At 31.5% G+C, this 21425-nt stretch overlaps 1 protein-coding gene across 7 annotated transcripts in view; it reads left to right on the top strand.

Moving 5' to 3' along the window:
- Window positions 1-21425, top strand: part of Pcdh15 (protocadherin related 15) — a 1704270-nt gene that overhangs the window by 1299296 nt on the left and 383549 nt on the right. For all 7 annotated transcript variants that reach the window (XM_074078885.1, XM_074078880.1, XM_074078883.1 and 4 more), the window contains one exon: window positions 15774-15882. In XM_074078885.1, coding sequence (XP_073934986.1) covers window positions 15774-15882 — 109 coding nt within the window. The remainder of the gene's footprint in view (window positions 1-15773; window positions 15883-21425) is intronic.

Here is a 21425-nt window from a genome sequence, read left to right as displayed (position 1 = left end):
TATATAATTAGAATTAATGTTCTATAATATTTTTGCTAGATATAATTTTCATAGAAATGTAGTGATTCTTATTGGAAAAATTATCCCTTTGACTTTTGAGACTTTAACCATGTTGGTTGTTTTTTGATGTTACTTCTTTTTGTCACATGATTTCACTTTAGTAGACACTAAGTCCTGAAACAATTTTTTTGAAAGTTCAGTTGGAGATATTGTTGTTGTTCATTTTATACACAAAACTTGTTTTTAGAGAGAAAGGTCAGCAGTTTGTTCATTGTATTTCAAGCTGCCCTTAAACCAGTGTCATGATTGATTTTATTTTGTTCTCTAGCAGCCATTTACATTTAGATTATTGTAGTATTCCCTGTTTTTCTCTAGTTGAATGATCACTTGGTCCATTTCATAGCAAATGTGTAGGTTCATGGTCTCTCTATTCTAAGTGTGGTATTCCTAAAATAACATTCACTGTGCTTTTCTCTATAGCTCTATTTCTTCATAAATCCATTCCATAGCAAAATAATACTTTCTCTTTCTTAACTATCCTGTACTTTCCAACTCTGTGAGAAAAACAAATAAATTATATTTTCAAACAAGAACAAGATGGCAATCTAATTCACTGTTTGACTTTCAGCTTCCCCTTGGCTCTATAGGATTTCTTGTATCTAAGCAACCTCATCTCCAGTTTTTCATCATTCCAGAAAAGGTTTTGGAATGCTGGGCAAAACAATAAGAGCACAGAGACCGTCCCCATAAAAGTAAAAGAATCACTGAGCGACTGTGAATTTGCTAATTTATCAAATATCTATTATATATTCAGTGTTTGAGATTGTATTATTTTCTAGGCTTTCAAAATGGAACAGATATTATCTAATTTATGAGTTTCATGTGCACTGGACCAATCCTCATACAGAGGACTATACATCCAGTAGCTGCTACCCAGCATTTGTCAAAAACATTCAGACATGGTTGATTCCCATGTGAAATAAGGTAGGAAGCAAGTTGTTCAAAAGTGATTGTTTCTATCATATCACTTTATTTTTCAATAAATGGCTGCATATATTTGTATATCTCTCTCTACGTCCATTGATTTACTACTTTATACCAAAAGTATGTGCATATGCTTCATATTCTTGAACATACAAACCCACAAAATTTTGTTAGTTTAGGATGTTGATCTGTGATACTTTCAACAAACAAAATGGTATTTACTCTCTTCATTTAGCCTAATTTTTTCCAAATAAGAGGTCTATATTTCTGAAAAAACAACAAATGTAGTATTCTTTACAAGTTCTATCTTCTTTTAGGAAACCTCTGTAACCACAGATTTTTTGCACTGAGACCTCATTTAATCTCACTGACAAAAAGTGAGACACATTCCTGTAGGGAGCAAATAAAATATATGTAAGAGAAGATCCCTGCAGAAATAGGTAATGTATTCACATTCTGTTTTCCTTATCACTCAATGCTCTGCTTTCTGAATAATTCAGTCGGAAGTTGGTTCTATATACTATGTATTCCTTTAAAGTATTAGTTGCATCATGTATTAATTGTTCATGTTTTAAAGCTATATATTTAGGCTCCTTAAAAAGAGAAATCACCTAAACAGAATCAATCTGTCAGTTATAAATAGATATGTGCTCGGTTTCTATCTCAAAATCTACCTATCATCCAGAATTGAAAGAGAGATTTATTATAGGACAGTGTTGCTTGTAGGACATAAAGATTATGGCTGTATGTCTTGAAGGAACTTACAATGTATTATATTCCAAGGAACCCTCTTACACTGTTGGTGGGAATGTAAACTAGTACAACCACTCTGGAAAAAAATTTGGAGGCTACTTAAAAAGCTAGACATTGATCTACCATTTGATCCAGCAATACCACTCTTGGGGATATACCCAAAAGACTGTGACACAGGTTACTCCAGAGGCACCTGCACACCCATTTTTATGCGGAACTATTCACAATAGCCAAGTTATGGAAACAGCCAAGATGCCCCACCACCGACGAATGGATTAAGAAAATGTGGTATCTATACACAATGGAATTTTATGCAGACATAAAGAAGAACGAAATGTTATCATTCACTGGTAAATGAATGGAATTGGAGAACATCATTCTGAGTGAAGTTAGCCTGGCCGAAAAGACCAAAAATTGTATGTTCTCCCTCATATGTGGACATTAGATCAAGTGTAAACACAACAATGGGATTGGACTTTAAGCAAATGATAAAAGCGAGAGCACACAAGGGAGGGGTGAGGATAGGTAAGCACCTAAAAAATTAGCTAGCATTTGTTGCCTTAACTCAGAGAAACTAAAGCAGATACCTTAAAAGCAACTGAGGCCAATAGGAAAAGGGGACCAGGAACTAGAGAAAAGGTTATTTCAAGAAGAATTAGCTTAGAAGGTAACACATATGCACAGGAAATTAATGTGAGTCAACTCCCTGTGTAGCTATCCTTATCTCAACCAGCAAAAACCCTTGTTCCATCCTATTATTGCTTATACTCTCTCTACAACAAAATTAGAAATAAGGGCAAAATAGTTTCTGCTGGGTATTGAGGGGGTGGGGGGGAGAGGAAGGGGGCGGAGTGGGTGGTAAGGGAGGGGGTGGGGGCAGGGCTGAGAAATGACCCAAGCCTTGTATGCACATATGAATAATAAATAAATAAATAAATAAATAAATAAAGACAAACTGATTCAAAGTATATCACTTGCTACTCAAGACTTCTAACAGGTACCATCTCAATGGAACTGTGAAAACTAAACCTGTAGAACTAGATAGTGGAGGAAGCTCGTCAGAGTGTTATAAGTGTATAAAGTAGTTTGTATCAGTCTTTATTTTACATAAAAATTTGCTGAGTATCAAGAGCCATCCTTGAAGTTATGATTATTTTTGTTTTCTGGGGTTAGAAACAGTTGTGATTTCTTGAACAGAAGTTTCTGATGCAAGTGTAATGGTACCTATGCTTTGAAAAATGTCAATATAGTGGGAAATAAGTACATCCCATGTGGAAGATGTAATTGCTACCAATGGAGGAAGGGGGAAGAAAAATCTATTACATGAACTTCTGAAGAAAAATTGAAAAGTTTAGTGGATGTATTCAGAGTCCCTGTGGGCAAATATCAAGAATGGCATTTGGAGAAGATTTATGAAGCATCTATCAGTGCCCTGCAGGCGTCAGCATTCAGAGTTATCAACAGCTCCCCTGTTGTGGTTTAAAGTAGTAGCCTCTATTGCCAGGGCAAAATTGAAGTCTGAAAACAAGTGTATGTCTTAACTTCTTTCAATCATAAAACCAAGTGTTTCAGTTTGCCCTTACAGAGAAAGAGTCAGGTTTTCTAGGATCCTTCAGTATGCTGGGGGATTTAAATATTGCTAATTATTTAATTTTGAGGAAATTGCCATTGTGTTTATGATCTAGGCACTAGCTGTAACTTTGCTATCTACAGTTATTTTACATGTGTTGCCAAATATTTTATATTGTTCAGGGAGGCAGTACATCTATCCAAAAATTAATCTTTCCTTTGGCTCTTTTATACTCTCAGGAAATTTGAGTTATACGAGCTCTATAAAGTAGCGATAGGGCCTTATGCTACCAGGGTGTTCTGATGTGTATTTCCATTTTGGTGTTATTTTATAAATATTCTATTTGTCAGAGGGAGGCTTGCATAATCTCAACAAGTTCTTATCCTCACTGTTTAATTCATGCAGCATATCCCCTGGTCCTGTTAATGACATGGGATGTTTCTTCTTCTTCACTTAACTTGCACTGCTCCCTATTTACAGACAAAAGTTTAAGGTATTTATGTCCCAAATCAGTATTTCATAAGATTACTTGTTCCAGTCTCTGGGATATAATATAAAAAATCTGGTCATCCAAAATAATATTTCCTGTTTTCACAGTGTCCAAAATTTTCCAGCCAGGGATATAATCGCTGGTATTATGCTAGTTATTAAGCTAATGTGCACATTATTTCTATGTTTAAAATTTCAATATCTCAGAATAAATATAACCAAAAAGTGACATTGACATCACACTAGCATTAAATTTCCATTTGGTTTACTAAATTAAAAATATGATATTTGATGTCTAAAATCTAGGTTAAGGGCTAAGGATGTAGGTCAGTTGTAGAGCACTTGCTTTGCATTCCTAAGGCATTGGGTTCAATCCCCAGAACCACAAAAAAAACCCAAAAACATAGGTTAAAAAGTATTAAATAATGATTCTCAAACCAGTCATGAAAAAGAAAATTGACTTATATGATTTCACTTATAGCATACATTCTATGCATATTTTAATACATAGTATAATGACAAGAGTTATTTTAATAAATATTACTAAAGTTTAAGTGTATTTGTGAAAGCAAGCCATGACTCACTAGTATCTCTTTTGCACTGGTCCCTATTTACAAGATAAAAAATAACTAATTATTGTGTCTGTTTTTAAATATCAAAATACTTTTTGATGTTATTGAAAAAAAAAAACTTTATTTGGCAATAAGTTGTTTAAAGGAATACATTAGACCTAAATACCTGAATAATACTCCAAAGGTACTTAGAGAAACATTGTAGGTCAAACATATTCATCTTCTTACAAACATCCAATTATGAAATTATTTTGGAATGAAATTTAGTTTCCTTAGAACTTTAACTTTACAATAACCACATTTAACAGACGCACTTGCAAACAAACAGGAAATTCAGACAGTGAAATGCTGCTACATCTTCCAGCTCTATTGTGATGAACTTACTTTACTTAATTTATCCAGTATTCCATAACTTGGTTTTCTAAGTGTGTGTGACAATTGAATGTTTGCAATATGTAAAACACCAAATAAGGTACTAAGATTGAAGGAACTAGTAATGTTATTTTATTCAATGTAGTTATGTTCTACATCAGAAAGAAATTTATAAATAAAAACAATAAGAAATTTCAAAATTAGCATTTATTGAATGTTCATTTGGGATAGTCAAGAGGAGCCCCTATAAAGAGTTACATTGTTTATTTAATCTTGAGAAAAGCAATGTGATCAAATTGAAGTAACATTCATTAACATAATTTGATACAAATTGATACAATTTTCTTACTATTATATACATAGAACATTGAAGTATAAGAAGATAAAGTTCAGAAGTGCTGATATAATGAACAAGTTGGGGTACAATTTCAGACCTTGGTCTTCTTGGCAGTGGGAGCAACATATCCCCCTCTGGATTGTTCTGCACTACCACCTGATATAATGGGCAATGTGTAAATCTTGATCAATAGGATAGATAACACATGTTAAAGCATATTACCATGGCACTAGTGAGGAAAGAGCGACTATTCTTCCTTTTGGCAAAGTTAGAGGAATAGGCTATCCTACAAAATGTCTATCTTGCTCACATGTGAAAACAGTTTTACCTTGTCACTTTCCACTCAGAAAATATAGAGGGCTTGGACTGCAATGAGTGGAATAGATTTGGGTTGAGATGACAGGGAGACACTGGTATCTGCTTTATCTTTATTTATGTCACTATTGAAATACCTGAGTATACACAGAAATGAAATGAATCAACACTGGAAACAAGAGATCTAAATCAGATGTTGCCAAGACTTGTACAAGATTGTTGCAGACTTTAGAGAATGAGGGAAAAGAGCACACAGTTGGATAAGGGGTCTGTTTTTGACCTGACCCTCACATAAACATAAGAAATTTTGTAGCTACAAAGGGAGAAAGAAGCTACCTCTTATTGAAGTTCTAATGTACATGAATCCCATAAAGAAGGTTCTCCAATGTTCAAGGAAAATATTTTATGCAAACAATTAAATGAGGAAAAAGATGTCTTAATAAGGTTTACTGTAAGAATCATAAATTAATTATAAAAATATCTGGTTATCAAATAATTGAATAGAAAAGGAATGTATGAAACATAAGAAAAGTGAAGTAAAGATATTAATGGAGGAGAAAGCAAAGGTATAATGACAAGAGAGTTTAAATGCAGAACTAGAACTGAAGATGCAGAAATAAAGACTGACATATATAATATGGCATGTAATAATAGATGGTACTTATTTAGAATACCATATGATTTTGCTATGTATGTTACATGCATATTCTCACTTCATTAAAAAAACCCTTGGTAAAGAAAATAATATTCCTTTTTTATGAACCTGTAAAGGTTGAAGATCACAGAAACTAACTTGAAAGGCAAGAATCAGACTCTTTAAGCCTAAGAAAAGCATTCTCTTACCATTTTAAGGTATTCTGTACATAGTTAAGAAATCATGAAGAATGCTGAAGAACTGACTACAAGAATTAAAACCATGATTATTCAAATGTAATCATTTTATGCTCATAAGGAAACCAGAAAAGTATGCGAGAACAATAGGAAAACCATTGTAGAAAATAAGAAATTTAGGATTTTATATGGAACCTATGTTTGCAGCTTGAAATTGTTCAGAGTATGAAACACACTAAAGGCAAAGATACCAATATTTAGAAAACGCCTAGTATACTATGTGTTGTTGAAGACAAAAACAAATTTCAACTTGACAGAGGAAAAAAAACGTAATAAAACCAAATATAGAACATGCCATGTACTGAAAAGGAATTTTTATGGTTGGAAAACCTAAATAAATTCAATCAAATTTTTATTACATTTCGAATATTTAAGATTCTGAAATAGAGAAGTATTCCTAGGTTTTTATAGGAAAAAAACATTCTCAAGGCCATATGTTAGTTGAATACTGAAAAAAAGAAAAAAATTAAAACTAAGTAAATAATGTTGTAAAAATTTAGAATTGAATATGAAACAAAATATAATCTAAATACAAACCAATAAAATTTATTTAGCCTAAACATATATTTATAACTGAATGCAGACTCTAATAAATCCTTAAATTACTAACATAAATTATCAATATAAAAATTATAATCTGATTTCTAATACCTTAATCTTATAAACATAGGGTGCAGTTTTGTGGGGGGTGTGTGTGTACGCATGTGAGTTTGTGTCTATGATGACAAGTCGATAAAAAATTAGAAATATTAACAAATGCAATTAGATATGTCTTTTTTTGTTTGACATTCAATTGTCTTCAGTTCCACTAATTTTGTGGCTAGTTTTCTGTTGATCCAGACAATTTGAACTCCAATGCAATATTTTAAATCATTGTGTATGTCCACTATCTAGTTTTCATACACACATGCATGCATGCACATAATATTAAACTTCAAAGTTATTTTGTTATAAAGAAAATCTGAAGGCAGTTTGGGTGTAACTTGGTGGTAGAACATTTGTCTAGCTTGTGCTAGACTCTGGGTGGGATCACCAGCAGTGGAAAACAAATCTAAGTTTTTATTTTAAATCATTATGTATATATTAACAAATTAAGATTTTTTAAAACAATGCAATATATAATCATATCAACTCAGGATTTTAAAACATGATTATCTCTTAAGTAGATGTCCACTTAAGATAGAGAAAAAAGGGGAAAGCATAATTTTTCAAACTAATTTCACTTCTGTTAAAAAAAAAGCTATACTTAATAAACATTAAATGTGTACTATTCAACTTTCTTGATGGATTGAAGAAGTAAATTTAAAACATTAGTATTATAATACCTGAAAGACAGTAAAATGTTGCTTTTATGTAATGTTGTGATGAAAGAATATCTAATAAATCAAAAAAGGAGAGAAAATTAAGAACATAAAAATGCCAACAAATAATATAAAAAGGCACAGAACAAATTGAAAATATTTGCAAGACTGATGACAGTGTTGATTTCTATGCTATGTATATATGTCGCAGAAAAATAATAGAATCCAAAATTTAAAAAAAGAAAATAGGCAAAGTAAACAAGCAGAAGAAACAATAATATATATAAAATAAATTATGTTAGCAACCAAAAATAAAATAGAAACTTTACACTTTTAAAATATACTATCCTCATTATACATAAGTATCTGCTTTGATAACTGGTCACACACTATCAAGGAGGAAATGAAACGTATAATATTTGTGGAAAGCCCCCTGGGAATTTGTGCAATGAAAATCAGCATATCCTCATTGCTCCATCAAGAAATTCCACATTTAGGAATATTATTAAGGACATAGCACAGTAATTAACATTTATGTTGCAAAACAATATAATAAACTTAAGTATCCTCCTAAAAAGCCTAATTAATTTATAACATTTGTAAATATACACTATTGAAAATTGTGTTCTTGAAACATAGTTATTAAGTTAGAACAATTTTATAATACAATGTGAGATGAAAATAAACATAATTTTTGTATATGAGATATGTTAAAACATCATGTGTGCAAATACACAGATAGACAGACATGTCAAATATTTATTGGAAATATCTCAGAATATTAAAATGGACCTGACTGGTTTGTAGAATTATACATACTGCTTTCATTTCTCTTTATTTACAAGGTAATCTAGAACAATAATTTTTTTTCTTCACAGAGGAAACAAATAGTATTCTTATATTTGCATATAGAAGTTTTCCCTTGGGAACTATATAAAAAGCTGCTCCATTTTTAAGTAATTTCAGCAACTTTTCTCAAAATATTCCTGGATGATTATTTAGCTATCATTTATCTATTTATTTATCTATCATCTATCACATATTTATCATTTTGTTTTAATTCTATGACTCATCTCCTTATTACAAACACATTCTTTATCTCTTCCAAATGTTCAAAACCTAGATCAAAATTTACTTTATTTACACTGCATATGTTTGAATACATATGATTTTTACTATTTTGAAAATACACCCATAATAATTTAACATGCAAATTTTCTATCATCAGTCTTATGAACATTTTTTGATGAATGTCTTAGGAAAATGTTTTCAAATTAACTTGAGGTAAATGAATGTTCAAACCCCACCCTTCATATGCACCTTCATATCTTCAAAACTATTATTTAATGTACTTTATACTACTTGAGCTATTAGTAGAGTTCTTTGTGCACACCACACATTTACTAAAGGTATATATCTTATCTGAATGTCAATGAGTTACGAAATTATTACTACAACTTTTTATAAAATGTGTATGGAATGAGCTTATAAATTGGTTGTAGAACAGTGATGTGTCTAGTCTATAGAAAATGATTTCAATGATGCTTGTTTTTTAATAGAACAAAATAAAATATTCATTTAAGTGAATGTGTAAATCCCTGACATAGTATCTTATGTTTAAATATAACCATTAAATAATTTAGCAGATTTTTCAGCTGAATATTGGTTTAAAATTTTAAAAAAAAGATATATTTGTGAAACTATTTATGTCACCCAAACAGCCATCTCAGTGAAGGACAATGAACCACTCTCTCTTCTTTGATCCACATTCATAAACACATTACTTTTGCTTCCAGTTGAGTGCAGCTCAAAATTCTCAGAGTCTAAATAGATACTAAAAATAATTAGCAATTTTAAAATTTATAATTTCTATGAAAACCAAGCAAAGCTAGTGCCTACTAGCCTCAGGAATACCCTAAATATATCTACAACTGAGAAAACTATTACTCACTGCTATGCCTGTGTGCTATATGTGTTATTCAATGCTCCAGATACAAGTAAAAATAAGCAGTAATCCTTCTCTCAAGAAAGTCGTAGGCAAAGCTACTTAGACATAAAAGTAACAAGACTGTGTGACAAATTCTTATTTATGTGTAAATACTTTATCAGTAGAAATAGTTTAAGAAAAAAGTGTCAGCTATACTTCTCATGGTCACAATATGGGTGCAAGTAGAGGAAATTGTTAAATATAAGGGAAAAGGAAAAATGATAACTAATAGTATATTAAAATTAGGAGATTCTCTTCCACTAAGCACCACTAATAGAATCTAAAAGCCACAAAGGATAGGCTAGTTTTAATATATTAAGTTGAAAAAAAGACCTGAATTCCATAATATAGAGAATTCGTGAAACACTGAGAAAAATTTAGACAATTCAATGAAAAACAAACAAGAGGGAATGCTTCACAAATATCCGTTATCATAAAATACTTGTTCAGCCCCATAAATCATCAGTAAAATTCAAATCTAAAGTATAATGAGATAATATGCAACTACAAGAATTGATACAATTTTATTAGACTGAAATTATAAACTGCTGCAAAAATGTGGAAAAATTACAATTCTTTTATACTATGAAAGAATGTATGCAAATCAATACAAGGAAAATTATATTCATATGTCAAAGAAGACAAATACAAGAGACATATACAAGCATTATAAATAACAGCATACAGTAGAAATAATCCAAAATGCACCACCAGTTTTAAAAATGAATAAGTGAAATTTGCCATTAAACTCATTAAAATAACTATACTTGTACTGTATTTAATAATGTATTTCATATGCATGCATACCATGTAAAACACAATGATGCATGAAAATGACATTTATTAAAGGATATGTAGTGTTTACTGCTATTTATATAACACTTAAAAGAAGTAAAACTATAATACTAGAAGTCAGGTCATCCCTGTCAAGGAAGGAAGGGAGGTGGTTAAAAGCAAATATATGAAGTGGACTTCTGAGAAAATAGCAACATTCTATTTGTTAATCTCAGTTATGGTTAAATGAATGAACTGTGACTGATAATTCATTGCTTGAGGAATAATGATTCATTATGCTATCTCATATATTGAGGCAGAAAGTTTTCAAGATAAAGTTTTTAAAAGAAAATCAACTTGTATATTATCCAATGAATGTCCTTATAAATGCGTCTCTGAGCATATCTCCCAATAGTTATGTAAGATTTGTAGTTCGAAGAGGAATCCTTAAGTCTAAACTACAAATATTTTCAAGTCTGTTAAAATATATCAATTTTTTATTGAAATTAAAGTGTTATTTTTCTGTCATAGATTTATGGGTTAATCTTTCCCCAGGCCTTTATGTTTTAATTACTAGATTTGTTTTCAACCACTTCTAATTTATTTGGTAAGCAAATATTTGTAGGTTTTTATTCATTATTCTCTTATTTTTACCTGTTTTATTCATTGTGTTTTTCTCTTTCATTTTTTTTGAATTGTACAAAGGGGTTTATGTTAATATTTCCTTACATGCATATGTAAGATACTTTGACTATATTCACCCCCTACACTTTCTTATCCCCCCTCTTCAGCTCTGTTTTCTAATTTCAATGGTTTTCATTATTCTTTTTTTATGCATGCATATAATGTGTTTGGATCATATTCTCTCCATCACTTTCTCACTTTTCATTCACAAATTTTACTTTGCATATGTTATGGTGTTTATACCTAGCATAATTTTACATGAGTTGACAACTAATCACTCAATAAAGAAATTTATATTTCTATCATTGATTTGAACGTTCATGTTAGCACACATGTAATGAGGAATATACAGACTAAACCCCTTGAGAAAACAATATGATTATGAAAAGTATTACTTTGCTTCATTGACCTAAAACAAAAACCTGCCAGTTCCTTCACCAAATCACGTACTGCACCTGATAGTACTAAAATTTTGTTTCCTCTGAAATGAAATTGAAAAGGATTACTTTGTCATATCTGCCATGTATACATATGTGTACATGTGCTACACAAAGAAAATGTGTTATTATATATTTATGTTCAATATAACACTTTCTCATATATATGATACATATATACATATTACACGTATATACATATTATACATACACACACACACATTATCCTTGTTTTTTGACTTCTTTTTGAATAAGGAAACCTGACCTAGAAAGAATGAGGGAATAAAAAGTGTTCACAAAGTCCATGTTAAGAAGAAGGTCCCCATTAGCATTGTGTTTTGATGATAAGTTGAAGTTACTACACACTTAATGTATCTACTGATCTCTGAGTGCACACGTTGGCCATCATAGTCCTCTTATAATTGAAATATTAATGCTAGTGTGACATATTTAAAATTATGAACAAAGAAGTTTTCCCAAAATGTTTTTTTCATGCTTGTAATGAGGCAATTTCTATCCAGTTTCTTTCTTCCTTCTGACTTCCTAAGTATTTCATGACTTGTCACCATCATTTTGAAGATTTCTGTTTATGCAAGGTCAGAATGAAGGGGAGGAGAATAAGAAGATTTTCAGTTAGGCCTGAGGCAGTGTTAGGAAAGTAATAAGAGATACTGCCAGAGAAATGATAAGAATGCCAAAAGGGTTATAAGAAATATTTCTGTGATCTATGTATCCTCTCAACAATGTCTGTGAAATGGATGCTCTCAAATTTGAGGTTTTTTTCAGAATTGATTTCTGGAAACTGTACTCACTCTCTTTGATTGCAACACTGCTTTAAGACTGTCACTTAACTGTGAACAAATCTACAGGCTTAAAAATTTTGTAAGAGACTTTTATTACTTACTCTTAGGAAGTAATAGAAGAGAGTTTCCTCAGTCGTAGATTTTCTTACCTAAGAATCTTTCAGAGATCTGTAGATGTGAGAGGTACACATCAAACGTGTGTACCTCCTGTTTGAGTAAACCAATTTAGAAGTTAAAAAATTAAAAGAAACATTTTGAAAATGAGAATATCTGCAATAGTAAACCATATCTGTTTACATGGAAGTAATTAATTTTAGGTATGTGCCCCCATGACTAAGTCAGGGAAGGTAGCTCTGATGGTTCTAACAACAGTGTACTGCAAATCTTCTCACTTGTGCACTTCTATTGTGCATCAATCAGCAGGGACACAATTCAGGAAGCAGAACTTTTCAAAGACAATGAGATAGTAAACAAAGAAGCTTTGCTTCGGAGGCAAAGCAATAAAGAGTTTTGCAGAGTTTGGGTGACTTTTTTTCTCCTCTAATTCAATTTGACTATGAAAATTTGTTGGAATCAGAAAAGCATTCTTTTACTTTTGAACCTAGATTTCCTGACAAACTAAGTCAAGGTAATAAAAGAAACAAATATTTTAATTTAATTTATTAGTCTCTATATACAAGAAAAAATGCATTTATTAATGGCATCTCTCTCAAATTTCCAGAACCATATTGAAGTTTCTACCAGTAGAATTTCCTTTTCTTTTATTCTCTCAACTGTATTTTATTTATTTATTTATAATATTTAAAAATAATACATGTTTTCTAATGACATAGTCAAACAGGACTGAATGACTATAGGTAAAATATCTTTAATCCCATCTTCCATCATTCCCACAGCCAGTGTCTTGATATATTTTTACTTCGTTATTTCCACTTTTTTTTGTGTGTGTAGTATTGAGGCTTGAACTCAGGGCCTTCACCTTGAAACACTCCACAGCCCTATTTTTCTGAAGGGATTTTTTTGAGATAGGATCTTGCAGAGCTATTTGTCCAGGCTGGCTTCTAACTGAGATCCTTCTGATCTGTCCCACCTGAGTAGCTAAGATTGCAGGTGTGAGCCACAGGCACCAGGCTTATTTCCAATTTTAACCATTCTGATGATTAAATCCTAAATAGTATACTCACTTCTTTTTATTTCATTACTTCTCACTATAGTTTGTTTATTAACAAGCAACTATGTAAGATGAAGTATCTAATTAGTACTTCTTTTTCCCTGTTGGTTTTGTTTGTTGTGTTATTTTCAGTTTTTCTATTATTTATATAGCTCTAATATAATTAATACTCCATTACTCATTTTAAAACTCTAGGAATTATAAAGAGCAGAATTTAAATTACCTGACTAATTATGAAAACTGAACCTTATTATGTGTTGATGTGTTGGCAGCTCTTTGGAGAAACATGAAAGTGATCAATCGCAGAACTCTCAATATTGCAATTTTCTTGTGTTTAGCACTCTAGCAGAAGTACTCAGCTTTGATTTTTAAAAATGGTACCTAAGAAACTAACATTTTTTTTCCCCAAAAGTTAGAGACTGCTTGGGATTCTCTGATTGTGGGAAGCAGAGTAGGACTGACAAAAATCCCTAGATTTGTAAAGCCTTCTTTGGGTCTGAGTAGAGCTACACTTGTGGAAAAGCTCTGAAAGATTTAATTAGTTGAACCAGGACTAAAGTAGCTTAAGTATAAGCTGACTTCGACTGATATAGATTCTTCTAACGTGACTAGAAAGAGTTTTTCAAACTTTAACTCCCTTGTTCAAACATATTTTAAAAAGCCTCAATTTCTTTTCAGTTTACAAAGAAATTCAGATACTGTATGTGAAGTAAACTGAATATTGAAGTAAACTGCGTGTGAGAGAGAGACAAAGAGGGAAACAGAGAGAAAAAATGAGAAAACTGAAGAGAGAAAGAGGATGGGAGGAAGATCTTACTGGGAGTGCTTTATGTGTGCGAGAGACAAAAAGCAAAAATGATTGGGATTTAATGGAGTAATTTTTATATTGATTTGATATTCTCATGATTTTGAATTTGCATTTAAAGAACAAAATGTTAGTAAATCACTGCAAATTGCACATTATGTTTAATAAAACACTGTGATATTATTTAGAAAGACTGTTGAAAAAATGAACTGGGGAGCTCCTAAGATTTGTGAGGTATCCATTTTTGGTTACTAATTTTCTTCCACTATCACAATTTTAATAAACATGATAGTTCAATATCTTTGCTCTTTTAAATATGTTATCATTATGCATTTGTACTGAGAATTTGTGCTATTTGTTTTGCATAAGGCTATATGACATATTTCAATGTTCTGTCACTCCAAAAGAAATAATATGAAGGAATGTCGCAGTACGTTCTCAGAGTGTGAAGTGATCTTGAGAGAACTTTATTTCCCTTCAAATTACCATTTATATATTTGAGAAGAGAGTTTCAAAAACTTAAAGCTGTGTTTCCCAAACTATGTCATAAGGATATTTGTCCATGAAGAAGTTAATGGATAATTTCTTGAAAATTATATTTCAAATAACACCATTTTCTTAGAAAGTCATGAAATTAGCATATTTAAATCTCAGAAAACACCTATAGTACTATAAGTATGTATTAGCTTTTCAATACTTATTTATAATTGTTTCCCAAGCTTTCTATATAATAAACTTTCCAACATTGAGCATATGGATTACTTTTTGTCTCCCAGTACTCCTATTACCAAAATATGGATCTTCTCTTATAATGGCAGAGTTGAACAGCTGCAAAACAGATCTATGCCTGGAATGCCTAAACATATTAATTTTATGATCCTTTCACAAAAAGGAAAAAACTGCGCTGCAATTTGACTAGGAAAATGACAATAGGCTACTACTGGACATCATATTAGAAACACTGATTTTAAAAATGCATTATCATTTTAAATAGAATTAATAATTTTGCATACCATTATTGTTAAATGTACATAACTGTATAATATATAGCTAAGTTTAATTATATAAGAATCAAATAGTATGGCTTTGATTTCTATTGAAATAAAGCATATATTTAAAATTTTTTATTGTAATGTAACTAGTTTATATGAAGCTATAAATATGATTTAGGAAGGAAAGAATATAGATATTATTCTATAGTAGAAAGGGAAACTTTCCATCACAAATTATTTGATAGTCTCAAAATTTCTTTTACAACCTGTCAAAACATTTAAAATGCATTGTTATCCTTCTTTCTTGATTTCTTCAAAGGACAAATTCCTCACATAATGTTCTATGCACATAATAATTGTGTATTCAAATTCAAAATTCAATTAAGTAGTATGTGTGTTAAATTATATATCTTGAAATTTGAGTTGAACTACTGGCTCAGATGATATCTAGTTGTTCAAACTAAAATATGTCGGTGTCAGTTCAACACAAAATATGAGAAATGCAGCTGAACTAAACTCTCTGAATTTTTTTCTAGGAAGAACTGAACCCCATTATTGTTACCCCACCGATACAAGCCATTGATCAGGACCAGAACATTCAACCAGCATCAGATAGGCCAGGCATCCTCTACTCAATCCTTGTTGGTTTGTATTTGCTAACATTTTATACTATTGATTGTCACTCTAGAATCATGTTGAAAATCCTCTTAAAGGAAGTCACTTTAATAACAGAGTTTTTCATACTAGAAATGATTGTTATATATAAATAATTGGAAATAATAACATAACGTTTTTTTCATTTCCACAATGAGTTCCAGTAAAATGTTTAGAAAAACAAAGGAAATAATTTTATGGAAGAAGCAAAGCAAAATGGGATCTTATTCTGCATATTTGTGGTTTTTTTCATGTCACCTCATAAAGCATTCTGTAGGAATAAATTTTTTAAATCAAAAGAAAACCTTTTGCTCTACTAGTATTTTATCATTGGTTGGATACTATATGCAATTCTGATATAACATAACCTGATTAAATAATGGTTATTTGAAACCATATGGGAAAGGACGAAGGATCATGATTACCCCAAGGGCACATGTTACATTATATCCTTAGATAAGTTTTCTTTGAAAATTTCTTCAGAAACTGCCCGAATCCATCCCTATGCATATACTGCTAATTGGGCAAAAAAACAAAAGTGAAGAGAATTTGATTGTGCTGTTCCTCTTAAATGACTTTATTAAAATGTGGATGCTGCTGATTTGAATGGGTTAGAGGCCCTACAAAGACAATGCATGATGGAAGGAGAGACAGACCATAAATCTCTAATGAACAAGGAAGGCTTTTCAAGTTTGATTGGAAAATGACTTCAGTGGAGTTCAAGATTGGTCCTTGTCCACAGCCTGTGTGCACACATGCATATACAACAATTAATGGACATGAGATAGTTTCTAAAGTATTATATTATATTGGTAATGCTATAAAAATGTAATAATATAAAAAAATTCACGTATTTCTGTTTCAAACACTTGGTTATTAGAACAATACTTATAACATAACATAAGGGAGTTACAGAAATCAATAAATCAAGAGGACCTTATAAACATGACTCTTTGAAGTCTATATTGGTGTTGGTATAGGTAACAGGAAATAAGCATTGTTTACTTCATTAATTGAAGAAGTAAATCATTTTGATAGATGTAGTAGAAACAGAAATTAAGTGATAAATTTTCTAGGTTAAGGAAAAGTGAGGTTTGTGGTTAGAAAGGTGTCCAAAGCTAAATTAAAACACACTGCACATATTATGTGCTTCAAGTGTAGCATGAGGTTACATCCCATCAACCTACAACTATAGAATAATGAATATTCCCAAACAATGGAGTGGTCTCCTATAGTTCTTGCTATTTCAGCTAAGTGAATAGAATGCAGAACATTGTAAGAATTGAAAGCATAGTCTCTGGAATTTCACTATTCATGTTAAAATCATAACTTTAACACATACTAAACCATAATTTTAGTTTTAGTCCTCTTGATGACTCAAAATTATTCCTTTTAAATTAGCATTGACAGAAAAAGGCCTTTGTTAGAGGATTTGACCTAACATACATAAGACATGATGGTGCCTGGAGAAAAGATAATGCTAAATTAATGCTAGGTAGTGTTGCTATTATCTTAGAAAGAAACATAAAGCATGGTTCCTCAGTCGCATTAGACTGGCATGAATAGAAGTACAAAAATAAAACACAACACATATATTTATACAAACAGGATTTCTACTTTTGCCTGCTTTGCCAAAACTCCTTACTTTCTTTAAGATCATTCCACTTAACTCTGAATATATCTGTTCCTTAGAGCTAGCTCTGAGTTACAAAGTAGAACTCTCTTCTCCTGATTTTGGAAATTGTGAATAGTTTCTGTTGAATAGATGTGAGGATATGGAAGTTGGTGTCAGAAAGACAAACCAATGGTGATTGCTAGCCTTATTATGATTATCATCAATGTTGGACTTATTGCCACTGCAATTCACCCTTGCAATCAAGTCACTTCTGTCACCTTGATCCATTATTTTCCATGGTATATGCCCCAACAAAATTAGAGGTATGGGACAGGCAGGGAAATATTGAGTGAAAGATACTTAGTGTATGTGCAGAATCAATAGCTCAAAATGGAGTTTACCCTTAAATAAGGTGGCTTTTTAAATGGGTGAGTAAAACTCTGATAGATTGTTAAACAATGATCTTCCCATGTCAAACTATTGGGAACATGAATTGTAGTTTTCAATTAGATCTTATACTATACTACCTCAACTGACAAGTAAAAAATAGAATTGTCTTTTGAACTCAAATTCTTCATAAAATAGACATTGAATTAGATGAATTAATTAGTTTCTTTGAGTACTTACAACTCAAATTATAACTTTAAGGAGATCCCTTGTTTGTTACAGTTAATATTGTATAGCAAAATCACTATAGTCATAAGGTTAGATGAAATTTTAAGCAATTTAAGTATATATCACATATAAAATTAACAAAAATACTCAAGGAAAGACCTCTGAAAATTTACACTACACTATGTTTCTGATGAATGTCTAGCAAAGTTCCATATTAAAAGGTTTGTCCCAGGATGATACTAAAGGAGGTACAATAGACCTTTAAGAGGTCACTGGGGACACACTCTCAAAGGGGATTGTAGGAATCTTGTTTCTTCCTCTCTTTTTGGCGGTTCAATATGTGAGCACTCACTATGACTTGTAATTCCATCAGTGCTATCTGTCAACCTCACTTGTGGTCCAAAATAATAGGGCCACCCAATCTGGGGCTTCAACCTCTGAAACTGTGAGCTAAGAAAACTTTCTTTTCTTCTTAAGTGGCCTGTCTCATGTATTTCATCATAGTAACATATAGTTGACTAATATATACCTCCATAAAAGCAATGGGAAAAGAGTAAAAAAAAAAAATTCCAATCAAATTTATCAGAATTCTGGAAATTAACCAAGGCTTATAACATCTCTGGTTTAGGAAAAATGGCATAAATCTTGGTAATAACAGCTTTGTGGCATTTACTTTTATGTATGTACCCCCTCTGTACTGTAGCTCAAAGAAGAACATTAAAAAATAGCAGTCTGAATTCTCAGGGTAGCTTGGTAGCCACTGCAAAGGTTAAAGTAAGGTAGTAATTCTTTCAAAGTCTCATTCACAAGGAATTGTTATGGTATGGTGTTTCCCTGGAAGAACCCTATAAAAATTCTGCTCAGAATCACCTAGTACACAATACTTCTTCCTCAAGGGCATCTGTCAAAACAACAATGGGCAAATATTTACCTTTTTGGCTGCCTAAATTGATGAATAACTGTTAAGTCAAATGAAAGGTTAAATAATAAGCTCTAAAAGAATGCAAGAAAATGGTGTCCATGGAAGACTTAGAAAGCTTCTTCATATTTTTGAGAATTTAGAAGTACCCCAGCAAGAATTATACTGGGCATATACTCAGAAAATTCTTGGAAAGGCTCTTAATTCTCATCTTTGTCTCTCTTTGAGGCTGCAAAAACAGTAGTGAAATAAACTGCACTTATATGGAATTTCATATTCTAAGTTTGAGTATTAAAGATATGATCCAACAGGCACATAGAGATACTCAACAAAACCTAGGATGTGTATTGGTTCCATATGTGTGAAAATTTCTATTCAATTGTTATTTTACCAATAAACTAAATACAGACTTCAATGACTACACAAAACAAAGCGAACAAACTTTAAAGTATTAAGCAAGTTCAACAAACCCCAAGGAGTGGAATAATCTGATTTCTATAGTTGTTACTCTTTGTAATAGCCAGTTATGAATAAAATTATGAGACCAAGGAGACACTATGAATCATGGCAGATTCAGAAAAAAAATATATCAAAAGAAAAAATTTTTGAGGAATTTCAGACATTGGACACATTAGGCAAAAACTTTTAATCTCTTATTTTAAATATATTTAAAAAGGCAAATGAAAGCACATACAAGGAACTAAAGAAAAGTATGGGAATGATGCTTTACCAAAAGGAGTCTATAACACAGAATTAGAGATTATAAAAAGAAGCAAAATCAAAATTGAAAAGTGTTCATGAAATAAAAACTTCACTACATGTGCTGAGTAGCAAATTTAAGCAGTAATGAGAAAGAATCAGATAGCTTGAAGAAAAATCAACTGATATTTTCAAATCTAAAAAGAGGAGAATAAGAAATAATGGAGAAAATTGATGTAATTTCAGATTCTACAGGACACAATTGATCATAAGTTTGAAATTATTAGTTTGAATTTTCTTTTTTGTTCTTTTTTTATTATACTATTGTTATATTAGGGGTACATTATGATATCTACAGAGGTTCTCAAAATATATCATCATTGGCAGGGTGCCAGTGGCTCACCCTTATAATCCTAGCTATTCAGGGGGCAGAAATGAGGAGGATCACTGTTCAAAGCCAGCCTGGGCAAATAGTTTGTGAGACCCTATCTTGAAAAATAATGCTTTAAAAAAAAAGAGTGATGGAGTGGCTCAATGTGTAGGTCCTGAGTTCAAACTCCAGTACTGCTAAAAATTATATATACACAGATATATCATATTTGAATTCACCCCCTCCATCATTCACTTTTATTCCTCCCTCCCCCCCATTCCTGGAATAGTTTCAGCAGGTCTCATTTTTCCATTTTCATACATGAGCACATAATATTTCCACTACATTCAACATCCTATACCCTTTCCTTATATTCTCCGCACTCTCAATGGTACCAACCCCCAGACAGGATCTGTTTTACCTTCTTGTTCTATTTTTGAAAAAAAAAGTATTTGTGTTTGTTTAAAATAGGTCTACAGGGAGTTTCCTCTCAACATTCCATATAAATAATGGCTAAAAACCTAAAGAATTGATTCAAAACTCTTCTGTTTGTAGACTTGGCCAGAGAATAGGAAAAAGACACATGTTCTATCTTGGGAAGTCCTTGAAGTTATATTCAGTGCATACCATTAGACTTTCACTAATCCTTCTTCATTGAAAAATTGTATGGATATAGTGATGTAGTATACATAAAATAACGTTAGCAGTTATTAAGCACTGTTACAGCATTGAGTCATTTAGGCTGATAGTATAGAATAATTACTACCTATTATCAGAATGAGAAAGAGACAAAAGCTACTCAAACCAAAACCAAGAAAACACATGCTTACTTATTGTCTAGAATGTAGTGAAAAATATTTACAGTTGAGATTTTTATGAAGGTAACGAGGCTTTATAGGTAGCATTCTCCATTAAAGATGCTAAATGGAAGATATCAGCATGTGATAGACAAGTGACAAAGAAGATTATAAGGATGATCAGAAAGGACAATTAAAAGAGGTCACCTAAACTTTACACATGCAAGATCCACAAATAATGAGAATAGGTATAGCCCACTGATGAATTAATAGCATGTACATGTGAGTTTCCTACTATAAGTATGCTGATATTTCCGTGTTAACAGATATCAAGCATTGTTTCAACAGTGTCATTAACACAAATACCATAGAATATGTATTTGCTTCTAATAATGTAAGAAGTTGTACTGACTTACAGTAGCAACCTGTATTATTAGTAATATGCAATATGAGGTGCTCTTTTCTGAGCACATGATAGACAAATAAACATACTAAGTATGTATTATATTTAGCAGTCAG

The sequence above is a fragment of the Castor canadensis genome, chromosome 7, assembly GCF_047511655.1.
Source record: "Castor canadensis chromosome 7, mCasCan1.hap1v2, whole genome shotgun sequence".
In the NCBI taxonomy this organism is placed as follows: domain Eukaryota; kingdom Metazoa; phylum Chordata; class Mammalia; order Rodentia; family Castoridae; genus Castor; species Castor canadensis.
Note: the sequence above shows the minus strand (reverse complement) of the source record. Positions and strands in the feature narration are given on the sequence as shown.